We start from the raw sequence: 15,605 nt of genomic DNA, 5'->3' as shown, positions 1-15,605 counted from the left end.
AGGGAAATATTCTTAAAACCAATAGGAGGGAACTTTTTTTCACTTAGAGAATAGTTAAGCCCTGGAACGCATTGGCAGAAGATGTGGTAAGAGCAGATAGCATAGCTGGTTTTAAAAAAGGTTTGGACAAGTTCCTGGAGGAAAAGTCCATAGTCTGTTATTGAGAAAGACATGGGGAAAGCCACTGCTTGCCATGTATTGGTAGCATGGAATATTGCTACACCTTGGGTTTTGGCCAGGTACTAGTGACCTGGATTGGCCACCATGAGAACGGGCTACTGGGCTTGATGGACCATTGGTCTGACCCAGTAAGACTATTCTTATGTTCTTAACTAATAATGTATGTCCAAATGTGCAAAATGTAACACAGATCCAGTAAAATGACTTTCTGTTGTGCAGGAGTTAAAATAGGGAACTCCTTTGTTGGCCAAATACGAAATTGTCATGAAAGGGGTCTGTTTAAAAAATTGCTAAAGCCACAATTATTTGTAAATGCTTTTTTCTAGTCAGTAATTTTTTTCTGGTTAAGCTGAAGAATTATTCATGATCTTTTTATTCAAGCTTTTGCTGCTATCTTGCAGATATGTTTTTAGGATTGTTGGTTTTATTATGCTCTTTTATAATTTATGTATGTAATTCATGTAAACCTTTTAGTTTTAAATGGTATAGAAATTTTTAAAATAAATATTCATGCAAAAAATGTAAGTATTCCTTGGCAAAATAAGTGATATTAATAAATCTTCATGCTGATCAACATTAGTAGTTAGGAATAATGCAGTTAAGAATAACAACACCTTAAGGGACTATCAAGATTTTCCTCTGCTTCCTGGGTTACAATAGAATTGAAAGTGTGGCAAAAATTTGAGCAGATGCCAAGACTTGGCCATACATTGTCAAATCACCCTTTCCAAAACAGATCAGTTTAACGAACGAAAAATGTGCTAGACCAAGTATTGCACTTGAAGTGGGTCATGATTTGTTAAGAACTGGATTCTTTGCCCAACTTACGACAGAAAGATGGCTGTCTCCATGTGCTGATGCTTGCTCCTGCAGCTTGGCATGCAGCGGTGTAGGCCTGCAAGCTTTGACACAGAATGTCTCTGGAACCATTCACAGCACACATGTCAAATGTACAATAAGTGACGAAAGGTTCAGGATTAATATGCGCATGGCAGTCCTTGAATGGACCTTCAGGATCTCTGATCAGGCCACAGGTGCTTTCAGATGCATACTCTTGTTCTTTGGCTAGGTCACAGGATGGGCAATTATCACCACAACCACCACATTTGACACCACTACCCTTCACCTTCCAGTCTTCACCGAAGTCATCTGGATTTGGGGTGATGCTGCCATCCTGTTTGGTAAAGTCATCAGTCATATCATCGTTGTAATTGCCACAGAGCCCCCGTGTTTTATTCTTGAAGGTGCTGGGGACGGTGACCTCTACATAGTATATCGTGTCATATAGTACCATGAAACCACATTTGGTTGACAGAATTATATTGATCCCTTCTCTGTTGATGGAAATCCTTCTGCTGTCAAGATAAACTGGTAAATTGCACTTTTCTCCATTAACCTGCACATAGAAGGAGAATTCATGTTAGTACAGAATAAATAACACAGTTTGTATGAGCTTTCCTAGACTGAATCACCCCTGTTCTTGCAATACTATACAGTATATTGATGTAGTTATTTCCCAGCACTATTCTGTACAAATATTTTGTTTAAGAATATTACTTTTATAGTAGTTCTGCAAATAAAAACATGTTTGCAAAATTCTAAATGTTCTACTATGATTTTTGTCAAATGCTGTCCCATGCAAGAACCTATTCCTATTTTTCCTACAGGATTCATTATTTACTGTATGTAGTTTTGAGGTGCAAAATATGCTGCTGGAACCTAACATCTGTTTTCTCATAGATGTAGCGTTTCGTAATTCGTGATTTTGTGGTTGATGAACTTTTGCGGGATTTATACTATTGTGAATAACGAGAACGGACTGTACAAAACTAAACCCATCATTATTTTCTGAAATCAAACAAAACCGATGCATAAATAGAAACTATTATCAAGGCAACAGCAATACAATTGCTTCTTAAATTAAAACATTTATGGTTGTACTTACCAAGACTGTCCCTTCTTTTCCTCTTTCAAAGGTAATTGATGTCTTATCAATGGACACTAAAAGTTTACTGATAACTGAGACATTCCTGGTTCCAAAGGGCTCATTCTCTACCACTATGGAGAAATTCTCCCAACCTCTGTCTTTGCACGTGGCTTCAACTAGAACATATTGGCAAATACCCTGGAAGTCAAAAAGGCGTCTATCGAATGAACTGTAGTGGGGATCTCCAACTGCTGTACACTTTCCGACACCCACAGGGTGGCATCCCTGCACTCCGTCTACCACTTTGCACTCCTCATTGGCATCACAAGAGAATGTCTGGCACTCAATGAGACCACCATCTGCACACATGCACTGCTGTTCACAAAGGCCATCTGGATAGAAGACATCCCCTTTTCTGAAGTATGATCCCTTAAATGTGCAGCCACAGTCTTTGACGAGAGCACATTCATTACCACTCAGGATATATCCACTGTCGCAGGCGCAGCCCTCTGCACAATGAGCATCACACCCAGCTGGAGGGGAGAGGCCAAGGCAGGTGGTGGGACAGCCAGACCCACAGAGCTCATAGTGACTGTTCTTGGAACATGTGAGAGCTAAAATAAAGAGGAAGAATTAGATTACTGCAGTTCATTATCCTTTTGGGTTCTGGCCAGTTTTAAAGCTTTATTTACACTGGATGTAAAAGATTAGCTGTGCTGAGATAAGTTGACATACTGTTTGGATAATTGAATTTGGTCTGACACCTTTCATAATAAAGAAAAGCCTAAAAAAAAGTGAGTTATGTATTTACTGCTTGTCGGCAAATACATTATTTGCTTCTGATATATTTTCAGCCCTTACACAAATAAAATCTGGCAGTTTTCTGAATTAAATGTCCAGGGACTAATACTCTGCCCACTGCGGTCAGTGCTTTTTTTAATAACACTAACTTCCATGGCTGAGTAATACCTGGTGTCAGACCATATCAGATACTGGTACAATGTCAAAATTATATGTCAAAAGTTTGTGGTTATACACTCCGAGATGAAGTTTAAGATCAGGTTCTGAAATTAGACTGAATGTTCCAACTTTATCTGAGACCCATCATGAGACTATTATGACCCGGGTCCTCTTTTGTGGAATGTGCTGCCTAGGTAACTTAAAATGATATCATCTTATAAGTTGTTTAGACAACAAGTGAAAACATGGATGTTCCAAAAATATTTAATGTTAGAGGACTAGTAAATTGGAATGTATAGAACTGACTGATATATCTTTAGCGATGATCTGGTATATAAATCTAAGATTTAGATTTATATACCGGATTTTGTCCATGATGTTACCTTGTGTTAGTATTATGTGATCCACTTTGAATTGAAAGATAAAGCAAAGTAGTGAGAGTGTGTGGCGCAGGGGTTAGAGCTACAGCCTCATCACCCTGAGGATGTGGGTTCAAATCCCTCACTGCTCCTTGTGACCCTAGGCAAGTCACTTAATCCCCTCATTGCCCCAGGTACACTAGATAGAGTTTGAGCCCACTGAGACAGATAGGAAAATATGATAAAGTACCTGAATGTAAACCACTTAGGATATATGTGGTATATAAGTAATAAAAATAAATATATAAAAATGCCTATGTTAATGTTTAATATTAATAATGTAATGCCAGGACTTAAACAAGTACTGAAGATATTCAGACCAGTATCTGATAAGTATCCAGATAAAGCTAGGACGGCCTTTGTGCTGATGCAACTTTATCTAGGTAGTTGGCAGTTTAGCAGACTTTATATCGTCTCTAATCAGATAGGTTCTGGTTTTGCCCAGACTTTACTTCAGACCACCTGATCATTACCCATTGAATATCTGGGTTCAGTTCTGTCAGTGGGAGCCTCTTTTACCAATGAGAAGGACTAAGATACTTGGTGGGATTGTTCAGAGACAAACTCAAATATACATGAGAATCCCACTACAAGGAATTATCCAGAGAATAGAGGATAACGGAGGATAGTGGGTCTCAGAAATTAACCAGGCTCAGGAATTAAATCCAATACCAGGTTTCAATACTTCACAATTTCCATCACTGACCCTCTGACCTGGTTGGTTTCTGAGACCCATTATCCTCCATTATCCTCTACTCTTTGGATAATTCCTTGTTGTGGGATTCTCATGTATATTTGAATTAACCTCTTCTAACAACCCATGTCTGGATGCATTAAACTCTCCGATGGTTTAGTGATGACCTATTTTGCAGACCTGATGTGCACAATTGCAAACTGTGTAGTTTTCTGTGTTTTTATACATTTGCTAACTTTGCCATGCAAATGAGACCATTAATATTAAAATGAGGCCATTGATAGTAAAATGAGCCCTCCGATCAATGCCCATAACATTGCTAGGGCATCCCTTAAATTTGCTGATGGCTGCTAAGGGCCAGAGATTACCGACAGGTCTACCATTTTTTTCTGCAGTTTATGTGTGTTTAACACATGCACAGTATCTGTCCTCATTTAAAAAAAAAAAAAGCTCTACTGACCCCCCCTCCCACTCTCCAGCATACACTGGGAAGAGGAAGGCATACCATTTTGGAGAGGCGAACCTGATGCAGGAAGGACTGGGCATCTCTCCTGTTTTTTTCAATGAAATAAGGTATGGAGTGGATCAGGGGTGTGGAGAGAGCCAGTGGCAGTGGCAGGAGGGAGTGGGCATCCCTCCTGCCAAGGATCTTCAGAGGGTGTATGTGTTGGGGCCATGAGTCTCGCAGGAGAGAGGATGTCTGGGTGGTCACAATGTTCACGGAGGAGTCATAAGGGAGCCAGTGACAGTGGCAGGAAGGAGTGGGCATCCTCTGCTAAGAAAAAGAGACAGGGGCGGGGTGGGGATGTGGGGGAGCCAGTGGCAGTAAGGAGTGGGCATCTGTCCTGCCAAAGATCTTCAGGGGTATATGTGGCAGGGCCACGATGATCGCGGTGGGAGGGTGTCTGTGTGTTGGCAATGTTCATGTGTGTGTGTATGTGTGTGAAGGGGGGTTCATGAAGGAGCCAATGGAAGTTGTTAGGGGTCATCATCAGGGAGGTGTCATGGAAGGGGCCAACACAACTTTTTTTTGATGGTGACATATATTGTGTGTGGGTTACACATGCACATCTGTGACCCATTAAAAAAAAAAAAAAACCTTCCTGCTCTGAACAGATGAACGGCAGGAGGCTGCTTCAGGGCTTCCCCTGTAGCTCAGCTGTTCGGGATTCCCCTATCGGCTCTGCGCATGTGTTGAGTCAGTTTTCCAATGACTGATGGGGAGGGATTAGGGCAGACATCTGATTCAACTCATTTGCATGAGAAGCCTTTTGAGCATTGATTGCTGTTTGGAAATCAGCTAATAAATTGGCCCACAGTGGCCCACTAAGGCTTAACAAGCATGTTTGGTGCATCTAAGTTCAAGTTATCTCCCTTTAAGTTTTGAGTCCCAGATTTTATCTAATCTAATCTACAATCTGAGAGTAGCTCTGTCTAAATAGGTTCAAGGCAAAGTACAATTCGGTTGTTAAGCAAACAGATTAAGAAAAAGGAGATAGAGGACATTGAGCAGAAGGAGGAGGAGGAGAGGAAGGGGTAAAGAGACCTCTATTGGGAAGCAAAGAAGAGATATTTGAAGTACGGTTTACATTGGATAAGCATTGAGGAGATATTAGAAATACAGTTTACAGGAATTGCAAGAGCAATTGGAGATATGTGTCCCTATTGACCATTGTAAGGAGACAGAGAACAGGCTCACTGAGAAAGCGGCCAGAAAGTGAAGCAGCTGACAGCTATGGAAAAGGAGCAGATACAGCAGTAACAAGTGTCCCAGAAGTTGAAGGACCAAGTCATCCTGTTCACAGTCCACAGTGATGACTATCAGGCCATAGCAGAAGCTGCAGATGCCAAAGTGGAACAGATGCAGCAGGAATTGACAGGAACAGTGCAGGGCTGACATTATATTTGATACCAGACTGCAGGAGCAGCTAAATAAAACAATGCAGAATTTTAAGGCAGTGAAGACCAAGCCAAGGCTGCTGGAAGAGTTGAATAACAAGCTCCAAAGGAATTTACAAGAGATGCATCTCCGGGAGGAGGAGGAAAAAATATATATATGGATGTTCAACAAGAGAAAGAATGGTTGCAGAGGTAGAATACTTAGCTGAATGCTGAACTGAAATCATAAACTGAGGAAAAGAAAAGGAAATTCTTAAGTTAAAATGTAGTCTGGAGAACAAAGGAAAAGAGTTCACTCGATTGGAAGAGCAAGTAAACAGTCTGAAGTTATTGAATGAAAATCTCCAGAAGCAGGCAGAGAACCTGCTTTATAAAGTTAAAGGAAGCAAATGAACAACACTTAAATATGGAAGGGAGATTCCAGAATGAGCTGAATGCTCACATCAACCTTTCTAACCTATACAAGAGTGCAGCCGAGGACTCTGAAACTAGGAACAACAAGTTAACCAGGGCTGTTAAGGAACTGCACAAAGTAGTGAAGGAACTGGGAGGATGAAATTGGCAATCTCACAGAAAGAAATAATGTGGTATTTCAACAATTGCTAGAGGTACAATGCCAGTTCAAAGCTCTAAACAGTTTAATCAAGTGAAAAGGCAACTACACCAGGAGTTGCTTCAAGTCAGACGTTATTGCAAGGAACTTCAATTTGAGTATGATAAAGTCTTGGCCTCATAAGTCACTTTGGAAAAGGAAGTTGATGAGCTGAACCAGGGGCTTTGGAGAACAGAGCAGATTTTATAAGCAATCCATTGAGGAATTAAAGGAGGAAAGAGACACCCTCAACTGCCAATATGATCAAAAATTGATAGAGATGAGTCAACTACAAGAACTTAACAAGACTATTCACATTCTAAAGCAGAAGCAAAAGTGTTAAGAAGAAATGGAAACTAAGGGCCTGTTTTACAAAGCTGCGATAGCGGCTGCAGCGTGGTAACAGCCCCGAAGCCCATAGAGATTTAAAAGGATTCGGGGCTGTTGCCACATAGCAGCTGTTAGCGTGGCTTTGTAAAACAGGCCCCAAGATTATTGCTTTGGAATCTGATTTACAGGCAGCCCAGGAGAAATTTCAGAGAAAGTGCATTTAGGAGCAGCGAAAACTGAGAAATGTACCACGAATGGAAGGGATCCAAGCCAAAGGCCCAGAGAAAGAGCTTCATGATGCTCTGGTGGGACTAAGTCATCCAGAAGATGGGTAACTGGGATGACCCTAAAAGGGGGACTTGGCATCCTCTAGAGCAGGGGTGTCAAATGTTGGTCCTCGAGGGCCGCAATCCAGTCAGGTTTTCAGGATTTCCCCAATGAATATGCATGAGATCTATTTGCATGCACTGCTTTCATTGTATGCTAATAGATCTTATGCATATTCATTAGGGAAATCCTGAAAACACGACTGGATTGCGGCCCTCAAGGACCGACATTTGACACCCCTGCTCTACAGAGGGCTGGAAAGATTTATTGCAGGCATGCATACCTGGTGAAGGGAAGAGGGTAAAGAATGCCATAGTGGAGTTCTTAAGATGTGGATACCCCCTGGGGTTTGCTGTTCACTACTAATACCCTGCACCTAGGGTACATTGGCACCAGTACATTGGCAATGGATGGGAAGGAATCTCAGTCTAAAGATGCTTTCTGGGTGGAGAGAGGTGAAGTCTCCCCAGAAAGAATACTGGCCTGGGGAAAAGGTGAATCAGGCCCTCAGGGGATGAGAGTGACCACCAAGAATAGCATCTAGAGAAGATGTCCAGTGCTAAAAGAGCAATGTCTCAAGAAAATAGAGTGGCCCAAAAGTTGCTTTTGGCTTCCCAGTCCCAAGGAAGCCTGGGACAGGCTGCCAGAGGACATTTCAGTGCAAATGGAATGATTCTAAAGACTGACTTGTGATGGCTGAGGGGAGCCCTGGAGACGAAGGTCTCAGCCTGGACCAGACACAGAAAACTTCAGTAGGAAAGACTGGTTCAATAAGGATGTGGATGTCAGTGATTGGAGGGCTGCCGTCTCCTGGAGATGGGACTCGCTCTCAAGATATGAACTACTGCTGATGGCTGGAAAAGAAGGCTATGGAAGGGGTGCAGCCTGGAGATGGAGTCAGAGACCATCAGATGTCCATTGGACTGACTTCACTGAGATGGGATCCTGGACAGCTTGGGACCATTGGTGTGATGGGGTTCAATGGTTCCTTTGATTACTTTGCCCTGTTGTGTGGTTGCAACAAGAGTAGTGTGAGATGAATGATGGCATGATGGTAACCCTGGAGTGGTCCCAAGGAATCCCTGGGAGAGTGGGGATCACGCGTGCCCTTAGGGATTCTTACCCTCAATCTTTTTGGAAACTGGATTTGATTCACACAGCAGCCTCTTGTATCTCTTGGAGAGGTCCTTAACTATCCATTGCCTTAGGGACAAAAGTTAGAATGTGAGCACAACAGGGGCAGAAGAGGGACCTGTATATAACATATGTAAATCACTATTGGCGGTACCACAGAAAGGCAGTATATCAAATCCATGACTCTTACCCTTATCTAACAGAGGGAAAGGGAGTAAAGCAATTGCAACCCGAGCCCATCTGAAAGGGAAGTGTGATCTATTGCTGTGACACCAGGGGCAGATCTACCACAGTGGCACTGGATCCAAAAATCACTATTTTCCCATTTTGTCCTCTCTAGAGATGGCTCTGAAACTCACTCTTCATAGCTTTAACAGCAGGTGATAAAGAGGAATCAAGTCATGGATATAGAAAAGTGACAGTGATAGTGATAGTGCAAGCCACAGTTAGCCATGGGAACAAGTCCCCAGAAAATGCTGGATTGATGCCATCTAGTTGTGGCTGTGCACTCTCATGCAAGACTATGGAAAGTTAAGTGACCAGAGTTAGGAAAGCATTCTCACTAGTTAATCTCATCAGTGTCTTTTAGGGATGATCAATGCAGAAACTATTCCAACTGTCATATGTCAGTATTATTGCAGGGTCTTCAATCCATGCACCATTCCACTTTAGTGTTATCACTGAGACACTATGGAGAAGCCCATCCACTCTGCCCCAGATTAACACTTAAGGATGACTAGTATTGCACTCTGTCCAGCTTCTCTCTAGAAACTATCCAGATAGGTGATAAACTTACCGCAGAACGATGGGGTTCTCCACTCCTGAATCTGGATGCCTTTGGCTTGACACTGACTCACATATGAGGCAATGCCATTGCATAGAACAGATAGGCGACCCTTGAACTGACATGAATCAAAAACACAGTTGTTGAAGAAGGGAGCTGGGTCTATGATGGCATGGCACTGACTGAATGGTCCATTAGCATCAATGATCTTGCCACATAATGTCTTATTTCTGTATACCGATTTCTCTGCCTCAGTGCAGAGTGGACAGATCTCAGAGGGGCAGACCTTCTCACATCCTGGGACACCTCCAACTTTCCAACTGTTCCCAAACTCAGTTGCATTAGCTGTTAAGATGCCATCCTTCGTGATCATATCATCAGTTTGGTTATTATTGTTGTTGCCACAGAGCCCAGAGACTGCGTTGGCATAGGTGTCTGGAGCTATAACCTGAACATAGTTGTAGCAGTCAAATATTACTGTGATACCACAACTACTGGTAATATAAACGTGAACTCCGCTTCGAAAAGCTCTTATTTCCTTACTGTAACTGAATGGCAGATTTGTAATGACTCCATTGAACTGAAAAGGTACAGAATATAGAATTAATAAAACATGTGCCATATTTAATACAAAACATTTCAAATACATGCAAACAAAACAGCAAAGTGTAAAATCTCACTATAAGATCCTCAGCTTGTTCAGAAATATTCCTGTGATAGATCTGTCCTACTCTCAAAAGAAATAAAACAACAGGAAAACAAACCCCACAAAGCAATTAGCAATCCAACAAAATGTGGGGAAGGAAAGATGACCTCACACACAGGAAACAGGTCTTTCAATGTGTGTGAGGACATCTTTCCTTCACCACTTCTTCTTGGATTGATAGATCTGCCCTAGCAATGATTTTATAAAAGATTTTAGTATCCTCCATGAAATAGCAGGGACTTTGCCGCAACATGTGATGGGTTAATATTCAGCATGGTTTAAGTGAGCAGGAGTGATTCCTGCCTACTTAAACTATGCTGAGTGGACCGGCTCTTGATATTTAGTAGCACTTAAGCCAGTGCAGTCTGGAGAAAAAATTGGGGTAGACCTAATGTCTACAGTGCTGCCAGTGGGGCTGCTGATTCACTATTACATTTTCCATAGTGATTGAAAACACAATATTGAAGCACTCCCCCCCCCTCCCCGGCAGAAATGAAATTGGAGAACTCCCACTCAGCTTAGAGGGGACAGTGGGTGGACCTTTAAGATATGTGAGCACTGGTGATATTCACTACTAGTGACAGCATAGCAACCCAGGCAAACAGGGCTGCTTAAACAGCAGTCTTCATATTGCCAGTTAGCTATGCCAGTGTAGAACTGAATATTGGCCATACTCGCATAACTTCTGGGTGCCACCGATGAGTCGGATATTCGGTGCTGTGACCAGATATGACCTGGCACTGAAAACCTAGTCTAATCTATTGGCAGTGGTCAGTGTTTAAAATAAATGTTCAATACCCCCAGCTGAATATTGGTGTGGGTGGGAGCTATGTTGAGATGTGCCAAATAGGAACATTAAGGGGTCCTTTCACTAAAGCTTAATGCATGCTAATTGCTAAGAAGCTTATTATCGTATATACTCGAATATAAACAGATCCTATTAACTGAGGTAACCAATTCTCCCCCCCAAAAGGAGGAAAAAGATTGACTCGAATATAAACCGAGATTAGAAATTTGGGTATGTGAGTGTCATAAGTAATGAGGGGAAAAGAAAGAAGGTACCAAGACTCGAGCTACAGTAGAGCAAACAACAAAAAGAGGCACTGGAGATGTTGAATCCAATTAGTGGTCACAATATCTTTTATAAATGGTTTACACCAGGGGTGTCAAAGTCTCTCCTCGAGGGCTGCAATCCAGTCGGGTTTATAGGATTTCCCCAATGAATATGCATGAGATCTATTTGCAATCACGGCTTTCATTGTGTACTAATAGATCTCATGCATATTCATTGAGGAAATTCTGGAAACCCGACTGGATTGTGACCCTCGAGGAGGGACTTTGACACCCCTGGTTTACACCATAAGAACAATGATGAAATCCTAAAAATGCTAAAACAAAGTAATGCCTAAAGGAGGGATACCCACATTTTTTGGGCTTATGAGCTATTTTTAAAATGACCAAGTCAAGATGATCTACCAACAATAAAATTTTAAAAAACACAAAGCACACTGTATGCAGAGAAAATGTTAATTATAATTTATTTTCAGGTTTTTTTTCAAAAATATCAAGGAAGATGACTTTAAAATATGCAATGTCACCTCAGTAACAACTATACAAAAATAGACAAATATACCCCCTCTCCTTTTACTAAACCGCGATAGTGGTTTTTAACACCGGGAGCTGCGCAAAATGCCCCACACTGCTCCAGACGTTCATAGGCTTCCTGTATTAAAAACCGCTATTGCATTTAGTAAAAGGGGGCCAGTGCAAAATATACACAGCAGATATAAATTCTCAAAATGGACACATTTTGATCACTAAATTGAAAATAAAATCATTTTTCCTACCTTTGTTGATTTCATGAATATTTGGTAGCACTTTCTTCTGACTGTGCATCCAATACTTCTTCCCTTGTTTCTGCCTCCTGCATGCTTCTCTTCCTACAGACCTCATTTCATTCCCCAACCAACATCTCTCTCTTTCCCTCCATGAGCCCAACTTTTTCTTCCTCTCTCCCTGCCTGCCCCTTGCTACCCGACACACTCCATTCCCTCCCACAACTTTTTATTCCTCTCTCCTTGCCCCCTCCCCTTTCTTTCTTTCTCTCTTTCTCCCTGGCCCTTTCACCATTCTTTCTCTCTCCCTGTTCCCCATTTCTTTCTTTCTCTCTCCCTGCTCCCTCTTTCTTTCTTTCTCTCTGCTTTTCTTTCTTTCTGTCTTTCTCTCTCCGTGCTCCCCAAGCCACCACCGCCGATTTAAGCCACAGCTGCCAATTTAATCCTGCTTCCCCGACATCGCAAAAGCCAGGCACGTGCAAGCGCCAGGCACACAAGCCTCCCCCTAGAAATTTGGGTATGTAAGTGTCATAAGTAATGCCTTAAGGTGACTTCCTTCCTTCTCTTCTCATCTTAAGGAACAGCCTAAAACCTTTGAACCCAAACCGTTTTACAACTTGCCTGCACTCAAATAAACCCAGTTATTTCCAGCTGGACTGCACCTCTCATCTCTTGCTACTTCTGACTCTCTTCAGGGATTCTTCTGGAAAAGTGTGTTTTTGCTAAATGTGTAAAACTGATGCATATATTTTATAATTCAACACTTTGCACAAACTTGTGTGTATATGTCCTGAGTCTTTCAAAAGTGGATGAACAAGCCAGTTTCAATGCCTGAGGAAAGCACTTACAAAGACAGTAGCATTAAAGATCTGTAAAGCAAAAGGAAACAAGCCAATCTCAGGCATCTAAATCCAAGTCAAAGGGAAGCCATCTACAGGGTACATAGTTCAAAGCAGTCTTTGTGACAGAAATAAGGGTTAATACATTAAATTGGAAAATGTCAATAAAGATGCAAAATAATAAAAAAGAGGAGCAGAATCAAGGGCTGTTTCTCCTTCATTCATGCCTCTAAATCTCACACAACATACCTGGATTTGTGCACAGTAGTCCTTGCTGATGGTAATTGTTTGATTATACAGCTCCAATGTCACCGCTTTGGTGAAAGTAACAGCTCTGTTCATTTGGTAGTCATTCTGAACGGTGACTCTGAATGGAGTGAGACTTGGATCTTGGGAATTAGTACCAGCAAACAGATAGTTACAACCACCCTGGTAATCGTATTTGACCCCATCAAAGGTTATGTAGTGGTGATATCCGTAAGCGATGCAGGTAGAGTAGCTGATTGGATAGCAGCTCCGGACCCCATGTACTACAGCACACCTTTCAGAGGTTTTGCAGCTGGCACTGTAACAAACTACCATGCCCGTACTTGAGTTACATTTGCAGCGGACATGGCAGTTGGCATCAGACCAGAACTCCTCGTTGGGTAGATAGTAAACACCACCATAGGTACAGCCACAATTTTCCTCAGAGACACACTGGCTACCACTGACGATGTATCCATCATTGCACTGACAGGTCTCCACACAGGGCTTTTCGCATTTGCTGGGGGCTTCTCTGTCTGAGCAGGTGGCAGGGCATGCATTTCCACAGGATTCATAGTGACTGTTCTCAGGACAAGGCAGTGCTACAAAGCAAATACAGAATAATTCAAAACAACCTCTAATGACTTTCAATATTATTTCCACCATTCTAAAAACATTGTGCAGACAACTGATTACCTACACAGTGCTGGGAATGCGAAGCCCAAGAAAATTCTTGTCTTATCATTTCCATTGTTGTTTACATGGTTCAAATCTTATTTATCAAGCAAAACAACAATCAGGTCTGTTCAAATACAGCACATCATTACCTTGGGTATTGAGTTGTGGGGTGTCACAGGGGTCCATACTATCGCCCATCTTATTTAATATCTGTCTTAAGCCTCTGGCTGAGTTGCTTCGGTCAATGGGCATAAAATTCATATCCACTTAACCAGATCTACCAACAGATTTGAGTAAACTGAATGCCTGTCTAATCGCAATTCAGGAATGGGCAAACAACAACAAATTCTGCTTTAATCCAAGCAAAAACAGAGATTCTTTAGGTTCCTAACACAATGATTTCAAAATATCTTTTGGACAGTATGAACTTTCCCTAAAATCTCAGGAGTAATAGTAGTTGTACTGTTAGATTCATCTCTCACAAATCCAAACTACCTTTAAAAAATTATCTCTATCATATAAGGCAGTTATGAAATGTCTCTCCATATATCGAAAACACAAGTCTGACCACAGCAGTCCACACCAAGATAACATCACAACTAGACTACTGTAATGCCTTCTACACTGGTGTAATCAAAAATAATTTGCATCAGCTGTAACTAATTCAGAATGCCACAGCACAACTGATAGAATGGTTGCCATGCTGGAGCCCCTATTATAAAGAATATTTTGACTTTGAAAGGAGACCGAGAAGGTGAGGGGAAGGAAGGGAGAATGACAGAAGGGGAAGAGATGGTCTGAGCATGGACCCCTCTGGAGCTGTCTTATGTTAACCCATGGGTGGGGGCAGGGAGAGATGAGAGCAGGAGGAAATGCAGACCAGAGGTGGGAGGAAGGACTAAAAAACAGTGAAAGTAACACCGGACCATGGGGAGGAGGGAAATAAGAGAAGCACTGGAATCAGGCCATCTCTTCCCCTGCTGTCATTCTCCCTTCCTTCCCCTCACCTTCTCGGTCTCATTTCAAAGTCAAAATATTTTCTCTGCCCCAGCACCGATTCCTGCGGGTTGCAGGGGACATCGAGGCTTCCCGAGTAGAGAGGAGCATGGGAGCATTGCTCTGCCCCTCTTCCGAGCCAGCAGGAGACCTCAAACTTGAAAAGTTCAAGTTCAAGTTTATTGGTATTTGATGAATCGCTAAATCAGTCTGCAGGAGACCTCAAGCTTTTTTAAAAAAAAAAAACCCCACCAACTGCGCGCCGACGAAGGCGCGCCTTTATCTTGTACCGTGGTGAAGCAACTGCAGGGAAGCCGTCCGACCGCCACAGACATCAGGAGGCCCCCAGGATTTCTCCAAACCCAGCGAATCTCCCCTGAATCTCAAACAGTTTAAAGGACTATCTGTAACTATCAGACGTTCGTTCACTGTAACTGTTAACTGCTTGCATAACTGGTAGTCGCATGTGTAACTGTTAGACGCATATGCAATTAGTTAATCGCATGTGTTAATTGCTTTAATTAGTTGCATGGGTCAGTTGCATGAGTTAGTTGTATAAGTTAGTCGCGTGTGTAGCTATTAGATGCGTGTGCAATTATTAGCTGCTTGTACCAGGACCTCTCAAGAATTACATCCACCCAGGTCATCCTGCTAGGACTTCTCGAGAAAAATATCCTCCCGGGTCATTTTAAAGAACCATTTCAACACGCCTAACAGCCATCCAATCTAAATCAATAATCCTTGGGTCATCCTAACAAACCATTTCATTCCCCTAACAACCTTACAAACCATAAAGCAAGAATTCTAGAGAAACTAATACTCCCTCTGCATCAGGAAGAATCACTCTACCCCACAATCATGAACCTCCTACTGATCTTACTGATCTACCTGATGAGTGGTAGCATCAGGTTAACTCTCTTTTCCCACAATTGCAATCTATCCACTACCCAGATTTATCCATCATGCACATCACTAACCCACAGGAAGACACAATAAATCATATTAATGTTATCTCAAATTAAAAAAGACATTAGCGTACCCTTAAAAAAAGAACAAGGG

At 42.0% G+C, this 15,605-nt stretch overlaps 1 protein-coding gene across 1 annotated transcript in view; it reads right to left on the bottom strand.

Annotated features, from left to right (window-relative positions):
* The window catches only part of LOC117368881 (IgGFc-binding protein-like), a 143,988-nt gene that overhangs the window by 15,603 nt on the left and 112,780 nt on the right, over positions 1-15,605 (bottom strand). The window contains exons 20-23 of the mRNA XM_033962625.1: positions 12,876-13,474; positions 9,259-9,826; positions 2,126-2,721; positions 1,009-1,576 (exon numbers count right to left, since the gene is read on the bottom strand). Of these exons, the coding sequence (XP_033818516.1) occupies positions 1,009-1,576; positions 2,126-2,721; positions 9,259-9,826; positions 12,876-13,474 (2,331 nt within the window). The remainder of the gene's footprint in view (positions 1-1,008; positions 1,577-2,125; positions 2,722-9,258; positions 9,827-12,875; positions 13,475-15,605) is intronic.

The sequence above is a fragment of the Geotrypetes seraphini genome, chromosome 11 (genome assembly GCF_902459505.1).
Source record: "Geotrypetes seraphini chromosome 11, aGeoSer1.1, whole genome shotgun sequence".
In the NCBI taxonomy this organism is placed as follows: Eukaryota; Metazoa; Chordata; class Amphibia; order Gymnophiona; family Dermophiidae; genus Geotrypetes; species Geotrypetes seraphini.
The sequence above is the reverse complement of the archived record's forward strand: the minus strand, read 5'-3'. Positions and strand labels throughout refer to the sequence as shown.